This window comes from Metopolophium dirhodum, chromosome 3 (genome assembly GCF_019925205.1).
Source record: "Metopolophium dirhodum isolate CAU chromosome 3, ASM1992520v1, whole genome shotgun sequence".
Lineage (NCBI taxonomy): Eukaryota > Metazoa > Arthropoda > Insecta > Hemiptera > Aphididae > Metopolophium > Metopolophium dirhodum.
In genome coordinates, this window is record NC_083562.1 from 15,341,447 (window position 1) to 15,368,144 (window position 26,698).

Genomic DNA, 26,698 nt, shown 5'->3' on the forward strand with positions numbered 1-26,698 from the left:
ACACAAAAGTCATGTTTCGCAAAAACTCAAAATAAAAAGTATAATAATATAGTAATGTCACATTCGTAAGTTGTAGATGGCAAATACGACGTATACGACATACGTGCATTATTTGCATAAATAAATATTTATTTTTTTAAATAAAAAATATAAGTTATACTTACACAGGCAGTATTATTTATCATTATAAATTAATATTATTTACGCCTATATAATAACTGATCCCGTGACGCAATACTACAATTTTTTACAGCGTATACAGGAGTTTGGCAGCGGTTGCAGGTACGTGCACCCCAAACTTACACTTCCTGTGTAGTGTTACGAGTTCTTAAAAGAAAATAAAAACAATATATTATTTTATTTCACGGCTGCAGTGAACACGCCCATTGTACGAATGTATTATTGCAGAAAAATACATATCGCCCAAGTACCTATATTGTATACACTATCATTGTAGTATTGTACAGCCTGTACACATATAAACATACATGGATACAAAATGCCATGCTCCAGTTACGGTTTCATGTCGTAGACGTTTTTTTTTATTTATAATATACGAAATCGTGAATCTTATGAATAAAATATAATGTATAAATTCACCTCAACCCGAAAAATGTACCTACATTTAAAAGCGATTTTGAATTTATTTTCATAATAATTGAATATCTTACAATATTTCTCTCATTTTTCAATTCGATTTTATTTACCAGTACTGCTTTTAATAAAACCGAACGTAAGAATATTCATTTCTTTCAGAAAATATTAAATTGAACGATTGTGAAATTATCTATAAATCCATAATATAAAAAAAAAAAAACTTCATAAGTAATTTTATTTGTCAGTACTTTTGATAAAACGGCATTTAGGAATGTTCCCGTATTTAATAGAATTTAAATACCTTTATAAATCCATGGTATATTTTAAAAAAAAATCCATTCAGGTTATGACTTCGTAGTACGTACCATTATATAGTTCAATAATAATATGATTCAGTACCTATGCACTTATTTTCTGTTTCGTGTTAATATTAAAACAAGTATACGAATTGTTTTTTTTCTTAGTTAATTTATGTTAAATAAAATATACACAATATTTTCAACAAAAAAAAAGACGTTGATCCATAAATTATTATACTTTAAAAATTATTCGACATTTTTAAGCGACATATTAAATTGTACAGTCAACTTTGTTAATAAATATAGTTAATTTCAAAGAATTACTGATTTAAGATTGTCAAAGAGAATAAAATAAATAATAACAGGCCTCATTGAAGATACCAAGCTAAAAAAAATAAGTTAAATAAACTAAGAAACTAAGAATAATAAACTTTGTTATGAAAAAATTTTTTGGGGATGGAACGGATGTAATATTATTTATATATAATAATCAATGCGTTATACTAAAAGTTTCAATTTTACATAATCATAAAATTAAAACTTGAGTCCATGAATTGCAATATGTTAAAAGTATAGGATTTTAACTAGGCTAATTAAATGTATAGTTAATTCAATGAATAAACTATATTACAGTTCAAAACTCGAAATATTGGTTAAGTCTAGAAGTAATGTCAACTACTAGACAGGTATATAGATGCTTTTGTTAAATACTATAAAACATTTGTATAAGTTAGGTAAATACTAAATGTTGACGGTTGAGGAAAACTGAAAAGTCATTCATAATAGAAACTCATAATATTAAGTATGTTCACGTTTAACACCATCACCTAAACGTTTAAAGTGGTGTAGATGAAATTATAAATATGTGTTATACCTATACATATCGTTAGTATACGGTTTTCAGGTTTCGAATAAAAAATAACACTGAATGTCACTTAGTTAGACGTACTCGTTATAAATTCAGAGTAGGTATATCATCTAAAAAAAAAAAAATGTTTTGACAAAAATTTTATTCGCAACTTTCATATAGTTATATTATGCGACAAAATATAGTAAAATGATTAACAGGTTTATAATATTATAGTTATTATATCCAAACAATATTATTATTATTGTTATACAGAAGAAGATAATAAATTAAGTTATGTTTTTTCTTTTAATCTTATTAATTTATAAAACACACATACATTGAATATCGATTATATAATAATAAGATAGTATAATAATATATTACTAAGGTAAAACTATATTATTATGTTTTCGCGTCACTATAGTAAAACTATGATTTTAAGTGTAAAATGTATACAACTGTATAATATACCATGAAACTTAATGCTAATACTAACTGAAATTATGTTTAAACATTGAAATTATGTTGTATAGTATAATAAGCTTCTATGCCAGATATCATATAATATTATTATACATAAATAATATTCTACAATAGAGCGTAGTACAATACAATATAAATGTATCTTTATTCTTTGGTATGTCTAGCCTAGTAGTTTCTATATAATTAGAAATGCGCATTTCGTAGGTATTAGTATAATAAATAGGATATACGTAATAAGTAATAACTAATAACAATAAACATTTAAAATATCTCGTTTGGTTGTTAAGCCAAAGATCACGAGAAATCAAAAATCAATAATACAAATAATTCAACAAACAAAAAAGGCTTACAGTAATATAATATTTTTTTTTATAGTAGTGTCAGACTACAATAAATTATTGTAATATTAACACAACATATTATTATCCTTAAATGTCAACTATAAACTATTATTAAAAATGTAATTTTTCGCTACATCATTTTAGACTAGAAACGTGTACATAATAGTGATGGTATAGTGTTAAAAATTACATATTTACAATAAATATAATAATAATAATAGTAAAAATAGTTATAATAACATAAAGCTGTGGGGATGAGGAAAGACATAAACCCGTAAGACATTAAGACATCTGCAAAATGCCAATACTCATAAAAATGATTAATAAGAGATTTGATTATAATAATATATAGGTGGATAATATCGTTTATACATTCGGGAAAACTAAAGCTGTGGTGACTATACAATTTATCATTATAGCCGTAAAACGTGATTTAATAAGAAAAAAATGTGTATCATTCAAACATAATATTATAAGGATAACCGACTAGTGAAATATAGTGTACTTATAGTTACTCCATGTAAGAACGGCGTATGTGCTAACACGACAAAAGTATATATTATTATATTAAATACACAAAATTTTATATTTATTATACAAAAACGATTTGAATTCACCCTGCGGAGGGGAATAAAAATGTCATAAACATTATACAACTACATCTGTAGTTGACAGTTTTGATCGTGTCTCGATATTTTGTACGCACACATAATATACAATGGTTGTTATAACTTTAAATAATTATAAATTTATTATAACTTTATGCACACTATGACGGTAATGAAATTAAACACGTATCCACGAACGTCATTAAATCGACTTGTTATCCGGTATAATAATGTTGTTCAAAAACCACAAATATAAACAAACTATTTGTGGATCAACGATTTTTAATAGAATGATGGAGTCGGGTGTATAACATCACCTAATCAACTGTAAAAACACAAACACATAGATAGTATATTACGTTTTTCTAAAATTCTCGTCATTAGAGAATTATATTCTAAAATAGGTGTTTGTCGACTTTTGAATGATTCAATTCAATGTAGGTATAATGTGAAAATTCGGCGGATTTTAATTTCATATAAAGTAAGAAATATTATTAGGCTTGTTAAATGTTGGAGACAGAGAAGTCAAATAACACAATTTTTCAGATAAAAACAGAAACGTCTTACGTAAATCTCGACGGATCAACTAGACTTGCACTAAACTTTTCAATGGACGATTTTCGACGAATCTTTTCACCGTTATTGTTTATCGGACAATCAGACTCGTTTTGAGAGGTAACGATGTCTCAATAGAAAGATGAATGCGCAACTCGCATGTATACCCGTGTTTCCGATGAACGACGATACTATTTACAAGTCACAACCGACAACGAAGTGTGAATGTGTGATTAAATCGTGTTTCCTAAACAATTACCATGACTATGGTTAAATTAGTTCCTATATTGATGTTGGAGTACTTGTAAATAAATTGTAATAGAAACGTATCGAAACAAAATCACATCACAACCACTTACACGGCGGAACTCTATAAATTCAATTTGGACGTTTTTAACTGCGCATAGACGCGTCTCACAAACATTCTAATAAGACAGGTATAAAGTCGCTTCATTTTCATTTTAAATAAGCTTTCAGACTGTCTGTGATCATTTTTTTCAAAATATAATATATTAAAAACTCCTTTTATGAGGTAATATTTTTGTGGTTAATAAAAATCGTTTTGGATGTCATCCGCTTAAGCTGTGCCCGGATCATTTATATAGTGGTTTTCGATTCTATAAAAAAACAAAACTCATAATGTCGTGGTTTTTCATTTAAATATTTTTTTGTAACGATTTATCATGTTAATGATGCATATAGGTACAGTAGGTACACATTTTGGTTTATATGTACTTATTTGAAAATTATCATTTACATAATATTATCAATCCTACTACCTATATTATATTGTAATGTTATTAATTAAAAGATTAAAAAAAAAGTTTTTATTAAAAAGAGGATCTATTTTGTTTTTTTAATTGAATAGAGTCGATTAATCGTTTGATATTCTAAAGCAGTCGCAATAAAAACGAAAACTATTCCTACAAAACTATCTAAAATCAACAATATTTAATATTGTTGTAAATTATAATTACGTGTATGCAATTATAACGAGCGGAACTCGCCATAATATACAAAGTCCGAGCAATTTTAGGATGGGCAGGATGGAAATGGGCTGTAAAGAACACGACGAAAAGTTACGCGAAGCGGAGGGGAAGGCTAAGCGCCCGGGCACACTCTACTCTCGGATACGAATTTGATTGACTGCAAGTATGATGCACGGGAAGCCAGGCATGGGATTGTTGATTGTTCGAATTGGATGTGGTCCGAGGGCCACCTAATGGGACTTTGCCGCCCACGCAAGTGAAACAATAAATTGTGAGCATCCCGTCTGCGGGAGGACAACAGAATCGTAGATATATTTTAATAATAAACGATATGGTGACAATAATTTGTAGAGTACCTATATAACATAGGTAGAGGTGGTTAAACAGAGCTTACCATGTCGTCGGTTGGAAATGAAAAAAAACATGCGGGAAATTGGGTTACACAGTGCGTCACTACGTCATAATTACAATGTTATCATATTATGATATAATACTATCACTAATACCATTACACACGATTGGGTCAGAGGCGGTGGCGGTGGTGGTGGCGGAGGCGGTCGGGACAGGAGCGAAAACTTCGCACGTGGCTTAACGTCGGGCGGCGGCGGTAACAACGGCTGCAGCAGCGATCGTCTGCACCGACCGGACAACGGCGGCGGAGAAGGACGCGGTGACGCTGGTGGCGCCGGAAATAGCGGCGTCGTCGGCGCCTTGGGCGTTCGGGGCGTCATTATTGTCAGCACCGCGGTCACTGCCGTTGCCGTAGGTGTCGGCGTCGTCGGCGTCGTCGTCAGCCACCGAAGACGCTGAAGACACGGCGGCGAACGCGTCACCGGGCGGCGGTAGGTCGTTGCGGTACTTGTACGCCACCGACTTGCGGACGGAGTAATAGAGGTCCGCCGTCCGGTCAGCTTTCCAGTGACCGTTGCCGGCACCGTCGCCGGGCACGCGCAACCGGCACTCCACGTCGACGGTGTTCCGCCGGCGCTGGTGCTGATGCGGCTTGCTGTTCCGGTACTCCTCGGCGTCCTTAAGCGACACCACGCTAGTGGCGCTAACCGCGTACTTTTTGTACTCATCTTCGCCGGGCCTGTTGCCCCTGTACCGGTTCCTGAACGCCTTTGGCTTGGCCGTGGTCGTCGTCGTTGTGGTCGTGGTCGATGTCGTCATAGACGCAGTGGTCGTCTGTGCGACGCCGTCATTGCTCTCGTCGTTGTCCCCATCGTCTTCAGTGACCACCGACGTCACGGAATCCAGTGACCTGCACCCGGACAGAAATCAATAACACAGAATAAAAACACTATCAATCAATATAAAGTAGCACTGCATATATTATGTAATTATGATTATTATGATAGATATCATATAATATTGTATTAGTATTATTATAATATAAATTGACGCTCTTAGTAGGTAAACAATGCCACAATGGTTTAGCAATCTTATTTCATAAGTGTCAAGTTCAATCGCTAACAGTGTCTAAATTATAATTTAAACCCTATGGTTTATGGCACTAAAAACCTCACGACTGAGAAACACAAAACAAATATATTATTTTAAAAATATATGCACGGATATAATAATTGTAAAAGAACAATGGTATTTTGCCAAAAAGACGTGAGCTTTGTTTTCTGTTCGATTTTAACGGACCTATACGACCAAATTTTACAATTTATATAAACAAATACATTTTGTGATCATATTTGACACTATCAAAAGTGTCACGGATATAATTTTTATTTTCAGAGGTACCTATATTATATTATATTCATTCAACCTTTTAAATCGCTATCGTAGTTATTGCACTTTATTACTGTCACATCAAACAAACCGCAATCTGCGCATAAACTATGTAGCATGACAAGATCGGCTTTCACCCGAAATCGTTCCTACACATTTTTTATAACACAATTTTGATATACTTGAAATTTTATACCATGATATTATTTTCAAGTTAAGAAAATATGTCTTCAATATACGCAACTGATGCTTTTCGAATAACCTAACATATCTATACATAAAAAAAATAAAATGTGATTAGTTTTTAACGTGTTTACGATCAGGACACGTGTATTTTTCGCTCAAAGGACTACCCTCATAATTACAAAGTAGTTTAACCCACGTAATTGGTATTTTGTAATTGAATAGAGTTTGTGTGTGTGTGTGTGTGTGTGTGATAGAGTGTGTGACGTGCGCACAGTGTGTGCCATATACCACCATGTTTATTTTGTTGCCGCCAAAGATAATAATCCGGGTAAAACGACAACAGTGACTAACGAATCTACACAGCCACACACACGTGTATCGTTTTATCTACGTTCGAAGGGTGTTTAAACTATATTATATTCACTGGACTGAATATTACACGTACAAAGTATTGTTTCACATAACGTCAAATAGTTAATAACGCTATTTCCTATGTCGGAGATAGGTGTTGGATTGGATTATACATCCAGTTCACTATTGTCTGTGCCATTGTTGATTACACTACTATTTTGCCACACGTGTTGAAATAAATTTCATTTGAATCGATTACTTTATGAAATGTGTTAGGAAGTTATTTTTCGGTGGCAAATAAGATAATAATTATGTGGTACCGACTGCATGACATAAGCGCCAAAGATGTAAAAAAAGTAACCTGTACCATTATTAATATTTTTATATTTTAAAATATTGAAAATCATCAAGAATCTATGATAATATATACTATTTATAATTGTAAAAACCTACATTTTTGTTCATCAAACAAAATGCATATTTCTATGCATTACACGCTACTGGTTTTATAAAATGTACTTGTCACTATTGTATACCTTATTATTGGTACTAACAATAAAATGTTATAGCACAACAATTCGTAACCAGATAATACGATATAATAATAATATAATAATACATTCGTTGATTAAGATTATACGTTTGGTGTTTTTGAACAACATACCTAGTTCTAAATTTAATATTAGGAGTGAAGCACACAATGTCATGTATCTGGGATTTTGGCGCTTTTGTACTACACAATTAATTTTTTTCTCATATTGTTTTGGCGCGTATATTTGCCACTGGTGGTAGGTAGATAAGTGATACAATTATAAACCTAATAATTTTACTAATATAAGTGTTGCCATGCATTTCCACGTATAAAATTATGAAACTGAATTTCATCTGAACCCTAATAAACGATATTTTGTGCCTATATCATAGAAATAGCATGTCATAATATTATTTCGGATGATTTTTTTCTCTGCATTGGCTAACAGCTTTCTATTGATAGAATTATAGATTTTTTTTAAGTAACTTTTTACGGTACATCAAAACTATCCGATTTTCTACCTATTATAGCAGGTGACTATTGTATGTATTAAATTTTACTTATGAACGTCACCGGTGTTGAATCGGAAAAAACGTGCGTAATTTTGTAGTTAGAATTGCAGAATGGAATTAAACGGTGTTTTTTTTACTGTATAATTTTACTGTAAACGTAGTGTGTCCAATCTACATATTAAAATAATACCTAACAACATAAAATATATAACATCATAGGTATATTATAACAATTAGATAAATATCCGCACAATATACGATTTCACTAAAACCCACAGACGTAAAATGCAGAACAAACATGGTTTTTGATCACATGATGACGACGGCGGAGAGTAAAGTAAATTATAAAATATGTGCACTACATTCTTGCGCGATCTGTTTTTCGAAAAATGGAAACCACTTAGAGTCAAAGAAATTCGGAACCTCAAACATAATAATAGTATAGTGCTTTTACCCGTGGGTTTATGGAATTTAATTATTTCGGGTGTTTGCCACGCGCGTCTTTTCGTCTACATCACCGACGGGCACGCATAGTATTATTTTATTATAATCACGGCGTAAGGACATGCGGTGAGCAGCGGAAGAGCATGAGGAGGAATCGGGGTGGATGGAAGTAGGAATTATAACTTTGTAGGTATATTAAAAATGTATTTTTTTTTAGGAAGAAAAGTCGAAAACGGCGTAAACAAAAGCCGCAAGTACCCATAAAGTAGAAATATACGAGGAGAAATAATAATATATCGTAGTAGGTAATTATATAATATAAAATACGTACACTCCATTCACCCAAATGCTCATGGATGGCTCGGGATGCATGCCGGCGGCGTAGCACGTGATGTTGATTTCGGTCGGCCACTTTTTCGGGCCAGTCGGTGGGGCGCTGCTGGTCGTCGGCTCCGTAGTCGTGAAATTCAAATCTCCACCACTGCCTTCTGCGATATCATCCTCGTCGTCATCGTCGTTATCGTCGACGGATATTTTGAAAATTCGTTCGGGTGCTAAAAAATAATAATGATATTAAAACAATAACAATAGTTTCTAAACCCACAAATCCAACTCAAAGATCTTATTTTCGAATTCTGAGATTTTTATTAATTTATCCTGTGGCAAGTTAAGTTCTGAAAAAAAGAAGTTTCTTATTTTTTGAAAATTATCAATCAGATAGTTTTTTATGAATACTAATTTGTCTGAAATATACCTATCGGAATATATAAATAGTTAATTCATTGACATTATTTCCCTACAAATGTGGGAATCGTGATCATTTTAGTAAATCACGTTAATAACCATATAGAATAGGAATCAATGTTGATAATAATAACGAGTTTAATACCGATACCGGATATTTATAAATTATTTATAATTAACTATTTGGCTGTAACTGGACGAGTCAGGTTCAGTAAACCATCAATCGCATGATGAATCAAACATGAGCGAAAACCGCAGGTGGTTCTAACTTCTACCCTGGATTGTAAGTTATGTTGTGGGCCTTTAGGGTATCTGCGGTGCCATTGCAAGACTGATTTCAACAATAAACGTTGTACCTGCCGGGGGGCTGACAAGTTGTGAAACAGTAAATGTTACGGAAGTACTTCTTGTAAAAACAAATAAGTTATAACATAATATAATAATAAAACATCGTTTTGAATTTTAACAAATACATTCCACCAAGTTTCAATTCATATTATTTGAGATACACGTGAAAACCTATTGTTTAACAATGATACAATTGTCTATGTATTTGATATTTTGGTCAATAAATAACGCTATTTTCTGCACTTCATTTATCGTAACATAATTATCTATATAATCTTAATGTTATATACTTTTATGTAGAACCATTAGCCCTCATATCATATTCCAAACTTATTGGCATGCACTATTAGAAAATAAAGATTGATAATTCAGAAACTTCTCGATTGAATTTTAATTTAGATCTGCTAACATGTTTTAAAAATTGTTCTCAATTCAAAAAAAAAAAAAAAAAATGTTATATAATATAACCTGCTATATACCTGTTATATATACCTGCCAAATCTAAGTAACTTAATGCGTATGAGCCATAAGTGTTCTAAGGAATTCCAAAAATCAGAATTTGAATAAACCTATAGTTAAAGCATAAAATGCAGGATTGAGCACCGTGTTTGATGGATCATCCTATATATTATGGGGTAACTTGACGTAAAAAGTGTTATTTATATAATATTGTGTGTAAAAAATTCTCTCTCGTGGCCTAAGCCCCGTGGTAAAATACAAAGTTTACAAATCCGAACGTAGGTAGGAGTTGTACACTTGTACCTATATAATATAAGTGTTACGGATATGTAGATTTCAGATATTTCCGTGAAATGCAAATTTATGATTATAATATTGTATTTTTCGAATGATGACGACGGCGGGACGTTCTAAAACGCAGTAGGACGTATAATATTATATCATAATATAGTTCTCCCTCATGCGCACAGTGCACGCACAAGCTGTTCGTGGGATATTATTCCGTGTTTTTAATAGTCATTTGTTTGCGTAATAATCTGTATACAAAAAAGAAAATCCTAATATATGTACAATATTAATCTATATGTACAGGAATTTACATTATACATAGGTACGGTACATATATTATAATATTTATGCATAAGCAATATTTCATATTAAACATATATATATTTACGTAGTAAGTACATTGTATGCGCCATAGTACTATACAAATATATAATATATATTATAATACTGTTCTTGTACGATTACCGTTTTCTTACGGTTGCATAAATGTTATGTTCTACCTTATACACTCAAAATTTCGCACTTCCTGTACCTATACTATGCAAGAGCAATAAGACAATCTAAATTAAATTTTCCAAAATAACACCAACACACGTGCTTGATACCTATATATCTAATATATCTACAGTAAAATTTGTTGCCTCCGTTTATTTGTTTTTATTCAACGGTGCTTAGCCGCAATGGATATTTGATTTGGCGTTTTTAAAATTAACAGGTACAATGGTACATGCTATTATTATTAGGTACCTATATAGCTATATGAGGTATTCAGGTATGGTGGTACCATCTTAAGCATAATGAAAATTGTTTTCAAAAACAAATGATAACGAATAACGTTATACTGTTGTATATCTATGCCTGCGCTATTTGCATACGCAAACCAATTATATACGAGTATAATAGTATACATATATATACCTGAATATCCGCATAGGTATAGGTATTGAGCTATCTACTAGCTGTCGTGTGTGTAAACATCGGGGTCTGTTGTTTTTCTAGCATATTATAATATATTACATCGAAAGAAAGAGAGAAAGGAGTGTTTCTGCAACGCACCGTAACCGATAGGGTTGGTTTGTGAAAACAACATACGTCTTACGGTAGTCTTGTAGACGGAACGCGTATATACGAAAGAAAAAATGTATACAGAAAAACAAAAAAAAAAAACACATCAAGTGATCGGCGGGGATTGTATACTCTCTGATCGATTCACACACGTCGGATACAGTGAATAATAATATTATGCGATACGTAGATAACTTTATAATTATAGGCGAGCAATAATAGATGCGTGTCTAGAAAGTTTGCAGAGACGCTAAATTTTCCGTGTAAAGCCAACCCGCGATAATACTTTGCAGCAGTTGTAGTTAGGCACATATGACTTGCATAGTCTTAAACTAACGAATGGTTAATTAAATTAATCGCGGCGTGTTATCACATATATAGGTATAGATACCGTGCGCGATCAACCAGGCCGCCGTTTACGAATAATCTTGGGGTTCCCAAACTTTCTAGACTGGTATACTCTGCATAATGCGTATACCAATGTATATTTATGTATTTACAAAATAGGTACTCGTAATGGTATACATGATATAAAATAACGGCGGCTCAGAAGCTACGAGCTGAGTCTTGAACGCAATATAGTTATATAAAATATAATATATATACATGTATATATGTATGTATGTATGTATGTATGTATGTATGTATGTATGTATGTATATATGTATGTGTGTGTGTGTGTGTGCAGAGGACCCCGGGGTGACGTGCATACGACAACGCCAGACATTTTCCGCAAGACGTTTTCTGATGCGTTACAGCCATTTCTGCGATCCTATTCCATCTCAAAAACGTAACGAAATAAACTATACTAGGTATATATATTATTATAAACTATAATGATATTATATATTATTTTTGGTGCTGCAGAAATGATAGGTTGACATGCGATTATATAAAATATAGTTGTGATAAGCTATAAAGTCCCTTTACAGACACCTAAAAATGCAAATACATGTATGTAGGTAGGTATAATAGGTACTTTGAAAATATGTATAGCAAACTAGTATTTGTAATAATATATTCAGATCAAATACTTAATGTCACAAAATTAATTAATATGTCTACTATCTGTAGAGGACTGTTAATTTGATGTATAATTATATAAGATCAAATGCTTAGATATTTGTACATAGATCTAAATTAATTTTTTTTTATCATTATTATAGGTACTTATATTATTATGATATATATTTTTTTATTATTTACATACGTGTTAATATGTGCATTATATTCACATGAGTTCAACATGTAACAATATACATTTTAAAAAAAAAACTGAGGAAGTCACTTTGCTTAATAGTAGATTTCAAGTACCTCATCATAGAGCAAATCTCTGGAATGGTTATTTTAAATTTAAATTCAATAATAAATCATTTCATACGAAAAACGATTCTAAGCTCATCTCCAATGGCGTGTCTCTCAGTCTCTATTTTTTAGATAACACTTTATATTTGACTTAAAAAAAATGTTCCTATGTATTTTTGATAGTTATAATACACTGTTTTCGTAAGAACAGTTTATGAGGAACCTTGTATTCAATTAAAAGCGTATATACTCCCACTATAAAAATTGTATTATTCAATCCTTATAAATCTAAACAATTTAAAATATGGTCCTTGAGTAGGTATATTTAAAAATTCCAATGATCAGAATTTGAAGGAATACATTATGAAAGAAAAATTGAGATAATGCATGCTTGGTGAATCATTATAATATCCCCCCTTCCCTTAAGTACCAACGAAATCCGATATTCTACCAGAAATCGCCTGCAAAGATGGTTGAAGTTGGTCAAAGTTGTATTTTATAGCATGCTCATAAAAGTGACGTAAAAAAACAATCACTTATGATCGTTGTAAAACGAATAGGTACATTTATCGCTCCATTCTAAAATATGGTTGATTCACCAGTTTATCGAAAATTGCCAGACATAATACAGAATGAATTCACGTCAACCGACAACCCACCGGATGAAAAATAAATGAAACTATAACATCCTTTGTTTTGTAGGCCAGACACTATATAGTTATTGGCTATACAAGCTGTAATGCTGTAAACTATCTGTAAAATACCAACAGTTGCGTTCTAAAAACGATTCTAGTTTTGCGGTTTATCTCGATTTTCCTATTCAATAAGCGTTTAGAAAATCCTAAAAACACATTTTTATTTTTGTAAATTTCGATTTTATTACATGTTCATGAATTAGGTTAGGTATATTAAACGTGAGTATTGTTTTCAAATTTCAGAAAACAACGAATACGTCGTAAAATTTCATAAAAATAATTTGAAATTATGAAACCAGAAATTAAATGTAAATCAGGTCGAAACGAACATTTTTTTTTCATTAAATGTAATTAGCACTCAGAAATAAAAATCAAAACACATTAGTAGGTACGTATTGCAAAACTAATGCAATATTTTTATATTAGTTATTACTTATTAATATATTACCATTGATTATAAATACTAGTATTTATAATCAATGATATTACTAAATGTTTTGATGTTATTCGCGTTATCGCCCGACTCCGATAGTATTAAAAATCTATGTGACAGTGAAGAAAAATATAAATTATGAAGTAAACATGGATAATAATCTAAGAAACAGAATACGAGAGAAGCATTGTACACCCGAAATTAGCTTTTACGTTTCTAGTTAATCATTCATGCAAATATCTATAAATAATAAATAAATTATGTATAATACAACGCACATTGGAGAGGTGGGTCCAATTTCTCGGGCCCAAGTGAAAACTTTGTTATTCTCTCTAATTTATAATGTTGTTAATGCCACCACACCCGAATTAATTAGGACAAAAAAAAGTCATCCCATCCATAAAGCTCATCGAGCGACTGTTCGAGTCCGTTCCGGCAATGTGATAAAAAATAATGTGACGCGTGTTTATTGTGTTTTCTATAGGTCGGTATAGGTACCTACAGTTTTTCGGGCTACAACATATATATATATTATAGTACAGCGTTATCGCGCTCTATATCGATATAATATTATATAAATAAACATTATACGGCGTATATAGTCTATATAAATACGAGCAAATCCGGTCGAGTTTATAATAATTACTATATTTATATTATATAAGTACCTATATATTATATATGTATCAACCAGCGATACGGCCGATCGATTTCCACTATTCGGCTTGCATGTACGCGCGGAGATGACATCTTCGTCGCGCACAATTACGCGCTGCCGATTTGGAAAAATCCGCAGCGACTCGGCAGCTGTGTCGCCGCCTAAACTCTATTCAAAACCGTCATAATACAAGTTTATCGTTTGTATACAATAAATCTTATACACACATACACACACGCAATATAATGTGCGTAAATTGCAAATATGTTCCCACTCTTCCTTCATCGTCGGCCATCGATTCGCTCATAAGCCTGCACCGTTACGCGTCGTATATTTTACGCTTTGGATATAATTCACTTCTACGCGCATCCTAAATAATATTTTAATATTATAATCTAAGTTATATTATATCTGTGTGCGTGCCGACCACGGAAACAATTGATAGAGATCGATACGGCCCGACGACGCATCGAGTCCGCACGTCGTCGTCGTCGTCGTCGTCGTCGTCCGCGGTTTCTATATTTTTATTATTTATATTATATGTAGGTGGTATAGGAGGTACCTATGTCTTTGCTCGAGGAGAAACTGCTGCAGTACATTGTATATTATACCTACTATTATTATTGTACAGTGTAAAATGTTATGTTGCATTGTGTGCGTGCTCCGAATATGTGCGAGACAAACTTTGACGAAGACGTGAGTTTCCAACCGCGCTTCTCAAAAACCAAAAATTCCGGTTTCGAAAATTCCCCCTTTATACAGCGAACGGATAAAAGCGTTGAATTTCAACACAAAAATTTAACACGAGGCGTTTGATAACATATATTATGTACGTCTGCTTATTAAAATAAACGTGTAGTCGTGTATGGGTACAAGTATATAGTTTATGTATAAATACTTTGCGAACACCGTTAAATCTGTGTTCGGTAGTTTCAAAATTGTATATCCATATTAAACAAATCGTATGCGTTCATCGTTATTTATATTTGAGGATATTTCAAGCAGTTCAATTTATAATTTATATATACGCTTTCCGTTCACGTCGCGGTCGTGCGGCGTATTTAATTAACCTGTCTTCTACAAACTTTGGTTGAACTTTGTATTGGGTAGTTATTTTAAAAAATCCAATTAATCTTTTATAACAATATTCAATAGAAGTTTATTCTGAGTTTGGATTTTTTTTTCTGATGAGAGGAACGAGTACACATTATTAAAACTTTTAAGCGAGTAAAATGTCATAACATTTTATCATATCCTTATCAAACTCTATAACAATATAATACCACGTAATTGAATTTATCGCTCATAAATTATAGACACTACGTTCACGTTGTGAAATTATTTAAAATTGAAATTTTGTTATACTTTACACTTATCAACAAAATTTTTAATTTTCGAATTCAAACTGTATAGAAACTAAAATATTACAGAAAGTAAGGAAATAGTGTTTAACATCAAACAGACGTTGTATTGTTTAAAAGTACTGCTATATGTGTTTAGAAAAAGTATAAATTAAAACTCTTTGAAAATTGACGCAACCAAGTAAAATCAATCAAAAACTAAAAAGTTTTATGTAGCAAATCGTGATCGTATTATTTGATGCATCTAATAAACATATATAGTTAATAGAAACAATTGATGAAAGTGTAGCGTTCACTTGTTTTTTCCCTTTTCCCTTTTTACGATTATTATTTAATTTACAATGCCCATTGTTACTGTTGTACAAATTCAAGGATCGTAATATTATAATTTAATTGTAACAAATAATATTAGGTACCTATAATAAATGTATCTAAGGAATATAAAATAGTATATAAGTTGACAGAAATACAGAATTCATGATTGCAACAAAGGGAACTATTATTAAACGTCAATCATTTAAACTAATTTTAAACCAAATGTTTGGCCCCTTAGAAAAGCTTTTCAGTTAACCCCCTGCTGTGGACACACGCTTTATATGATATATGTATATTATAATGAAATATCACACATCCATCAATCTTTCGAATGTATTATTCATATAAGCAAAACCATTTCATAATTTAGTTTCAGTTTAAACACCACATGGATAGAATAGTCTGTTTTTAGTTTTTTACATCTATCAGATTTGTTGGAGCGCCAAAAAAGTATTGTCGAATTCATAAAAAGAATCTGAGTTGAAAAAACTCGGATACCTAAAAAAGGTCCAGATTTCGTTAAAAACGAGTAGTTGCTCAAATAAGTTTATCGTGTTTTTTTGTTGTTGTTTTTCGTGACTTTTTAAATTGGGAAATTCAAAAAATGGAATTTCTCAAGTACAATGTGTGCTCAGTTTCCTGCAATTTATTGATGTACTGTGTGAAACTTTTTCTAAATTTTTACTACCCCACAAAGTGTCAAACGTAAAAAAAGGCGTATTATTGTAAAATTCGATACTTTACTCATTCGGCCCAGAATCAAAGTATATAAATAAACTATCCAGAACTTGTATTAAAAAATAGTCAACATATTTTTGGGGGGTGTAAATATTACATACTATTTAAAATCTAAATTTTTCAATTCGACAAACTCTCAATTTGTCCATATAGATGCACAACAATAATAATAAGTCATGCCTAATAATATTATATCCTAGACAAAAAACACCAACGATTCAGTTTTCAATGTAGTATATGTTTTTGATACCGTTACTAGTAGGGTATAGTGTCACATTGTATGTAATTATGTAAGTAGTGCACCGCGGCGGATTGCTATAAAAAAAAAACTGAGGATTTTTTCAAATGATTTATATGTGGTATTAATATACGCGCGTATACATTAGATTCGAACAGTAATTAGGTTACTTTGTGTGTGTAGGCATGTACTGTGGTTAATGTGTGCGTGTGTGTCATTCACAATCATTAAAAAATATGTCAAATATTCAGATCGAATAAAACGTGACGAAAGTGCAATAATTATTTTCGATTTTTTTTTCTCTTTTATTTTCTTGACCGCGAGTTATATATTATATTGTCCGGCGCCGCCGGTGACGGTTTCCTCTTGTCTCCTCCTACAACAATTGCATGCGCGCGGTAAAAGACATTATTTCATGTATACATGTATAATATGTAATATAAACACAATGTCCCCGTATACGTGAAAATAATAATAATCGTCCAATAACGTGTAGTTAAATGCGTGTGCAGCCCACACGCTGGGACACAAAAAATAAACACGGGGAGGCGACGATGACGCTTAATAATAATAATAATAATAACCATAAATAACAATAATAACACGACCATCATCGTCGTGTGCACATATTATATATACAGTTATTATAACGTGTATACGTCGCACTATTATTATTTTTTTAAGTCGAGGATTTTATTGAAAGGCATGCTTTATCGAGTAATATAATACACAATAATACGGATATACGACATTGTATTTGAGATTATTTCTAGGGCCGGCAAATGTAATTACACGAGCAGAACGCCGAAATGCTGACCAAAGCGTATATTATGATGGTTCGGACTTTGGGAGATAAGATCTTTTTTTAAAAATACAATTCGGATGAAATTGTGTGTAACTAGGACGTTTTAAAAAAAAACACGACATTTGCTCGTTCTCTCATTCCATTATTATGAAGTATAACTACTTTTATAATTTTCTGATTTCGACAATTGTTTTATTTTTCTAATTGCAACTTTTATTTTAAATAACATATTCTATGAAGCAAAATATTGTTTGAAATTATTTATAATTCACTACAAACATAGATAATTGAAGAGTACTGGATTACTATTAAGTATTTAAAGTTGAGATGAGTTACGATGAGTCGAGTGACGAAGCCGCAGGGTAGTGGATAGTCGGTGAATATTGTTAAAGTATAATATTATAGTACTATATACGCCACTCAATTCCATTCGTATTAACTTAAAATGCATATAACTATATTAAACTGTTTGATATATTTTATACAATAAAAAAATGTTTTCTTCAAAAAATGTAATACTAGGTATAAACTAGTATAAAAACATTTCTCTTCGTTAGTTGAAAACTGGACTGACTATTTTAATATAATAATATAATCTATATAATTACATTGTTGTCGGAACCGATGCTATAGTTATAGCTATTATACTTGTTGCTTGCGCTGGATGACGACCGATGGCCGCACGCTCAGGTACATATAGAATAACACTGAAGAATATATAGATAGGCGTAATATTATAACAAAAATTACAATACCTATCTACGTGTACAAGCGCGTGCGGTCGTGATTTTCAATCGCGGCGAATTGTATTATTACATATTTATTGTTTGTATTTTTTTTTTAATTTAGGCCATCAGAATTCTTAAGAAGTAGTCCGTCGCGGTGGACATCGCGAGCACATTATATATTATATTCATTACATTATATATAATAATATTAAGTTTTTTTAATTCTTTTTTTTTCTTCGCGCGCGCGTTCTCATTATTCAGAACACACATACATTTACTTGCCGTCTTTATTACATTTTTAAACGCGTAAACAAGACTACCGCCGTTACAATCATAATAATTGGCGTTCGGTGTTGATTTTTTTTTTTTAGATACTTATCATAAATAAATAAATACAAAAACGTACATGATATCACGGATTATAATATTAAAATGAATAATAATCTCCGCAACTCCGCGTGTTCCACAATTAGAATATATATAGGCATTACCTGTATTGTTACTATTGATGGCTCAGATTTTTTTGGCCTTCTCTCACACGTCAGCAAGATGATCCGTAAAGAAAATAGTATTATTATTTATTATAGTATACACATCTATATATATTTATAGTTTTGCAAGCCATTTAATATAATCGTTTACCATATAATAAAATCCACATGAAATTCGATTATTTAAAAAAAAAAACAAAACATTTTACGATAAACTGTTTTTTGAATTGTTTATATATAGTTGTGTTATATAGGTTAGGTATACACAACAAACAAGCTTTTAAATTATTTTTAATTAAAACTTACAGCACAACGATAATTTTTTTATATTATGTAATATTATGTTAACGTTTAGTAACAATAATAAAATATTAAAACACTCATATACTGTTGGAATTATGAAAAAAAAAACAACATTTTATTGTTCATTGTAGTAATTGAAAGTATAAATTTTTTTCACTCGAATAAATAAATAATATCGTTAAACGTTGTTTCATATATTTGAAAATAATAAATTATGTTTATAATTTAAACCGATATCGTTACGGTTGCTCGTTAAACAGAATGTGTGCATATTTTAATAGTTTTGAAGTGCTTGGGCTTCCGGTCGCTGAATATGACCCTCTCAACATGTGTGCATTAGGGAACAGGAAATTATACTCGAAACTGAACGGCTAAAAACCACTGATAATGATTCGTACAATATTCTGTAGTAAAATATAAACAAAAAACTAACCTACATCGGTTGAATAAAATATGCCCCATTAGGTTCATGCAGCAATATTTCAGACAATTTGATACGTGCATGGACATATTATATTAATATTACAGAACAATAATAATGGACATATTATTGTATTATATTTCATTTCATTTCATAGAACGCATAAACGTAACATTTAGATCAAATTCCGTGTTTGGTTTTTTATTACCATTATTTTTTTAGAACAACATATCCTAATATCGTATGGTATATAACAACTATTATTATAATAACCCTTTTCGATTCGATGCTCTTTGGGTGCACATCACGTTTGGTTATTATTTTTCTTTTCATTTTATTAATTTTTTTTTAAACCATATACACAAAGTAACGGCAACTCCATTGAAAATCGACGAAATGCTTTATATGTTTACATTGTTCACCAATATAGCGTTTGAAATTAAAAACAAATAATACACATGACGAGCGGGAGAATATAAAAAAACTGACTACCTATATACTTGTAAATGTTTCCGAATCACCCACGACCTCCATCTTTCTGACACTAATGGTTTGTCTACAGTATAATATATATATGTATATCAGTACAAATGTGGCTTTTTTTTCATTGACAACCATGAACAAAAATCGATTTTTCCTATAATACCAACCAATCACAATGTGGAGAATATAATTATTTAATATAGGTAAAAACATAGTAGTCATTGGGTTTAGCAAAGAAGACGGAACTTAAGATAATGGAAGTTCCACTGATAAGCTGATCGATTTGTTTATAATAGTAAAGAGATGAAACCACGTTGTTTTATGGTCAGCCAATAATATTTTAAAATACTGTAGGTAGTGTACATTTAATTTATTTTAGGTATTGTAATAGCAAGTTAAGATTTTATTGAAAATAATTTTTGTGGAACGATGGTTTGTAATCATAGGTTTCATACTTTTATGAATTGGTTTAAATTTGTGTAAATATTAAATGATAAACAGTATATGATTTTTCATATGCGTAGGTACAGTAATGCAGAATACATGTTGCGCGTAATACCTGTGGAGTTTTTAAATATTTTATTAATTATATGATTTATGACTTAATTAAAAGTACCGAAAATAGAACAAAATTGCACTTAGTCCATCCAATCTTAATTTCAACCTCGAGCTGAATTAATATCCTTATAACACGAGTAAGTTTCGACGAATTAAAAAAATGTAAACCTACTCATTTATGACGTCTAATTGTTTTTACCTATAGATTTTAATTTATTATCACAAGTAAAATATTTGTTTAAATAATTTAAAACGATATTATTCCATTACACAATGGGGACGTAGAAAAAAATAATCAAATCGTTTTGTGATAAGACATTGTACTCATGTCTTTTTGGTGAACTTTATCTTATACCAGTAAACCACCCGGTAATATCGAAATTATCCTAAACCTGATATTACCCGTAGCGTATACCTATATATAATAGAAAAGTCCTAAATTGTTTTTTTTTTCATTTACTCAAATTACATAAATCAGGCTCAGAGTGCGCGCGTCTTAAATTGCACACAATTTCAGGACTCGCTACAGCAGCGGTTTAATGCAATGCCGTTTTATATACTTATATATTGATAATACAATACGAGTATATGTATATACTGGATGGTACGTATTTCAGCCAATGAGAAAATTTCTTTATTTTTGTAACCTCGAGTTGAAATAATATATTATACGCACAGTTTAAATGCTTTATTGTTATTCCACTTTTAGAATTTCGGATTTTCTGTACTACCTATAGAATACCTATGGCCTATGTTCTATGTGTATTATACTCGTTATTAAGAATATTATCTTACTTAATCGACTTGCTGTAAAATTTCATCGGACGGACAAAAAATATTTAGACCAGTTGGAAAAATCAAATTCAAACCGTTTGGACAAATTAATTTGTAATTATTGTTGTTTATACAGGAAAAAAATGACTTTATTTAAGGAATTGCATCGTTTTTATAAAATCTTTAACACATGATTACTTAACACAAGCGTAATACTATTGTATTAAAATTTATATCAATAAAAAAAATAAGCAATATTTCTTTATTTCAATATATGCTTAATAATTCCGATATCTTGAACTCTTCCGAAGTTAATTATATTTGAAAATGCAGTATGCACCGATATCTAAATACTGAAACGTCCTATAACTAGTATAATATTCGAGGCGCTTTTGTCTTTCACTCCGGTAAATTCGCACCCTACTTAATTCCACCGTTGTCAGCCACAATAACATAATTATGCTGTGATAATTCATAATAAATCATAAATCATAATTCATAACTGTAGAGAACGGATGTTATTGTAATTATATACATATTTTTACACAGTTGTAAAATTTGATATCTAGGTAGTTAGATATAAAAAATATTTCATCAACTTCTGAGTAAATTTGTGCTAATTTAACCTTATATATGTGTATGTAAAAACACTAAATACATATTTTTCATATTTAATAAATAATTAACAGAATTTCTAAATGAAACATTTCAAAGTGACCGAAAAGTTCTATATTCAACATGGTGTGAAAAATCAATAAGTGCTTTCAATTAAGTCAACATAATATGATTTCTTCTACCAAACAGAAAAAGGAGGTGGATGGTAACGTGGATGGTTCGTTATTGTTAGTACCTAAACTTAGTTCTGAGCCAATAGTAATAATTCGTTCATCTTAAACTGTAAATATCAAGATAAATCAATAATAAAACCACCTAAGTTGTTCAATGATTTAATGGATTTATCATAGCTTGGAGGCGTACATAATGAAAATATATTTTTTATACATTCTGCATTTTATAAATAACAAATTTTGTCCATATTTTGGTGTTTTTTATTACAATATCGGTTCCCTATTCATAACACAATAGGCACTCATAATGTCCAATTAAAGTTTTCAAAAAGTTTTGTGCTCAAAGTTCAAATATAACAATAAAAATATCACACAAGTAGGTACGTAATATTATTTGGAATTTAAAAAAAAATATAGTTTTTATTGTTTAAAATCTGTCATATTTATGTTTTTAAACTTGAATAACTAACAAATTAAGTGAAAAATATATTGAAAAAATAATAGCGATATCGTATAGTCAACGTTTTCGTATTTTAATGGTGTAAATTTGTTGTTTTATTATATTATAAACAATTTATACCTAGGTATATACACATTTTGTTCACACTAATAGTAATTTTACTATCAGCAAACAACTCGAGTAAATTACTTTGAATGAGTATCTACTATGGCGTTTAAACATCAAACTGGCCTGTGCCGAATCCCCATAAAAATAAGTTGTGGCTTGTGGACACTCTTAGTTCCACTAGAAATACGTGTCATAATACTAACTGCGAGCTTATAAATTATAATAATATACACAATAATTTGTACTCACTGTACACGACCATGGGGTGCCAGGCTGACCGGCGTTCAGAGTTCCAGTCCTCCACTTGACACCTGTACTCGCCGGTGAGCTCGGCGGTGGGCCGCTCGACCCGGATGACCCGGTGCAAGTACGACCGGTCGGCGCGCGGGGTCTCTGCTGTGACGTCAACCGTGCGTCCGCTGAGCGGGCCGAGTCCGCCGCCCGCCTCGGGCCCGCCGCCAGCTATCCACTGGTACACCTGTTCGTTGTCATTGATGATGGCCATCGCGTCTTTGGGTGCTGCCGGTATGGGGTTGCGCCGGAAGTACCACTTGACCACCAAGCCCCGTAGCCGCTGCACCTCCTCCATGGCCGCGTCCATGGCCAGGTCCGGTGCTGGTGATGATGACCGCCGGTCGCGGGCGCCGTTCGCCGTGGACGCGGTCCCGTTGACCGGCCGCGGGTCCGTTGGCACGATCACGTCGCCGTTCTCGTCGTCGTTCTCGCCACCCTCCAACGCGTACACGCAGCCCAACAACAGTGGCGGAGGCACGCCGCCGATCGCAGTGGCCGCCGGGTCGGGTTTGGCATCGTATGACCGAACCACCGATGGCACGTCCACCCTGACCACTCGCACAACGTTTACGGTCAGCGCCGCTTGGTCTGTGAACAAACAACAACATCAGTTTTTAATAGTTTTTCACTTTGCGGAAAAAAGTCTAGTTTCGAATCACGGGAAAAACTATGTGTATTACTGATAATATAAATCATGGGTTCGATTCTGTTTTCACGGTATCAAGAAAAAACCAAACAAATTTGCGGTCTGTCAACCAAACTTTATGCATTCTTGTTAAATTATATACTAGTATATGCCTATACTAATAATATGCCTCATCATAGATGTCAGATGAAACAATTTTTTCATCCAGGCATATTAGTATATTACTGCCTTTTCTGCCTCTGTATGTAATTAATTGTGTGCGTTAAAAAATACTTGTAAGTAGAACATGATGTTTGTAAAAGATTATAAAATTGTAGATGTTTCATTATTTTTTATTACAACGAAAATTAATATTTACTATTGTTTAATATTTTGGATTTTCTGACCTAACTATAATACAAAATTAACGGGATAACTTACAATGATGTTTAAATATCTAAGAAAAAATGTTCATATAACCAAATATTTACTGAAATAATAATAATAATACATTAATTGAACTGATCTCTACACTATATTGTATATATTATGATATGGCGTTGTATACAATATATACATAATACTATCCATAATATTATATATGTAATATATTATACACGCGACGTATTCTTTTTTCTACTATAAAATTCTTTATTGTCTATCGCTTGGTCGACCACCACAAGATTATGACAATAAATTACAAATTATATTACTTTATATAAGGCAGCTGTTGTATATAATATAGCATGTAAACAGCAAAGTTTGACTATTTCCTATTACGCCGCTATAACCGATAAATCACAGGGCCGATATATTATTTTGAAACTCCCTCGGTTAGTATAACACGGTTTATATCATGATGATCAATTCAAACGCAAGTAGGTACAAAAATCGAAAAAAGAATATTTCATAATAATGGAATACACTTTAACAAGGTGTAATCACTCTGTGGATAAACGATACCACTATTGAGACATATACGTCTAATATAATAGAAAATAATATATGATAAGTGAAACAGTATGTACAATAATAATAAATATAAAGAATCCATCGCGCAAAATTCTAACGAAAACTATAGGTACATTGCTGAAGTCAAACAGCAATATAACAGCTCTGACAGTGCTGGCAGGTGTACTGAATTATGATAATATTGCACAGGCTTTTAAAAAGTTTCTGTTTTTTTAACCAAATACATCATCGGTGAATAATATTTATTTATTTATTTTTTTTTTTGTGGAAGGCGTAAATTCAAAATTATAAAAATATTAGTGATAGCTATCTAAGAAAATAACGTGGCATACTAGGACCAAGAGGTGTACGGCGTTTGATATATATCATACAATATAGTATAATATTATTATTATGTGAGAAAAATACAAAGTCGACCGACCTCATAATATATATACCCCATGGCCCATGGGGGTATAAGTATGGGCCGATAGGTGCGATGTAATCAGACTCTTGAAAAAAAAAATAATATATTATAATATACATGTGAATAAAAAATTACAGTTTCGGCTTCGGTTCACGCATAACCACATCATATCTAAGCGGCCTACGACGATGTATATCAATCAAAACGAGAAAAGTATCTATGCGTTTGTACAATAATATATTTCTAACAAAACTATAGGTAATAATATTGCTTGCATATACCTATATATTATATTATAATATGAATAATTTGTTTTTTCCGCGTATACTCGTGGGAAATTTCTAACGTAATAATATTATTTCTCTCTCCCCGTACAAATATATAATATAATATATATATATATTAATATGTATTCGTATATTACTATATGTTTTACTATCCTACGTTCGGAGGTAAAATATAATATAATAATACAAAATTGGAAAAAAATCGTATTTCCGTAGACAATGTATAATACTGACCACATTGTTGACTACCTATGTTTGTTTATATGTAACCGCCGATGCCGAAAAATACACATATTATTACTATTATAGCCAATTCGACCGAGTATAACGGTGTATAAGCAGACCGTAAATGTTGCACATAATAATATCTGATGGCGTAACGATATCGAAGGCTGCGGACCGCGTGGTCTCTTCTGCTGTAGCACACTTAATTCGACATGGTGTCTATTATTTTGGCAGTTACGACAGATGTTCGGAACGTCCAAATAATGTTATAAAAAAAAAAAAAAATGCTTACACTCGCCGACCATGCATTATGTTGTTTATTTCTAATTGGCTCCAAATTTCAAAACAAGTAATATAAAAAAGAGAAAAAAAAAGCAGTATACAATATAACGTGATACAAGATTGTATATAGTATACCTAATTATCAAAAAATAAAACCCCGATATTGGGATCGGAACCTTCTGAACAGAAACCTATCCGGAACCCTTAGTTTATTATCTGAGTGTAGGGGCTACGGTCTACCGATATATGGTGTCCGGTAATATAGATTATTATGGTTCATAAATTCAAATATTATTTTATTATTCTACAGTTAGTTTTTTAAAAAATAAATATAATATAAATTATAAGTACATAATAGTATTGTAGATAAATTAAAAAAAAAAAATTAATATTCTTTTCTTTATGTATTTTTCTTTTTATCACTCTGAAGTCACAGATTGCAAAGTCTTAAAACTAGAACTGCAAATCTTTTTTTTCTGTAATTTTAAAAACCAAAAAAATGTAACAAAAAAAAAAAACTTTAAATGTTTTATTCTCGCGGTGATCAGATTGTA

At 31.5% G+C, this 26,698-nt stretch overlaps 1 protein-coding gene across 1 annotated transcript in view; it reads right to left on the reverse strand.

Annotated features, from left to right (window-relative positions):
- Positions 1–1,895: 1,895 nt before the first annotated feature.
- Positions 1,896–26,698, reverse strand: part of LOC132940763 (uncharacterized) — a 45,934-nt gene continuing 21,131 nt past the window's right edge. The window contains exons 2-4 of the mRNA XM_061008499.1: positions 23,303–23,935; positions 8,819–9,041; positions 1,896–5,983 (exon numbers count right to left, since the gene is read on the reverse strand). Coding sequence (XP_060864482.1) covers positions 5,311–5,983; positions 8,819–9,041; positions 23,303–23,935 — 1,529 coding nt within the window. The 3' untranslated portion in view covers positions 1,896–5,310. The remainder of the gene's footprint in view (positions 5,984–8,818; positions 9,042–23,302; positions 23,936–26,698) is intronic.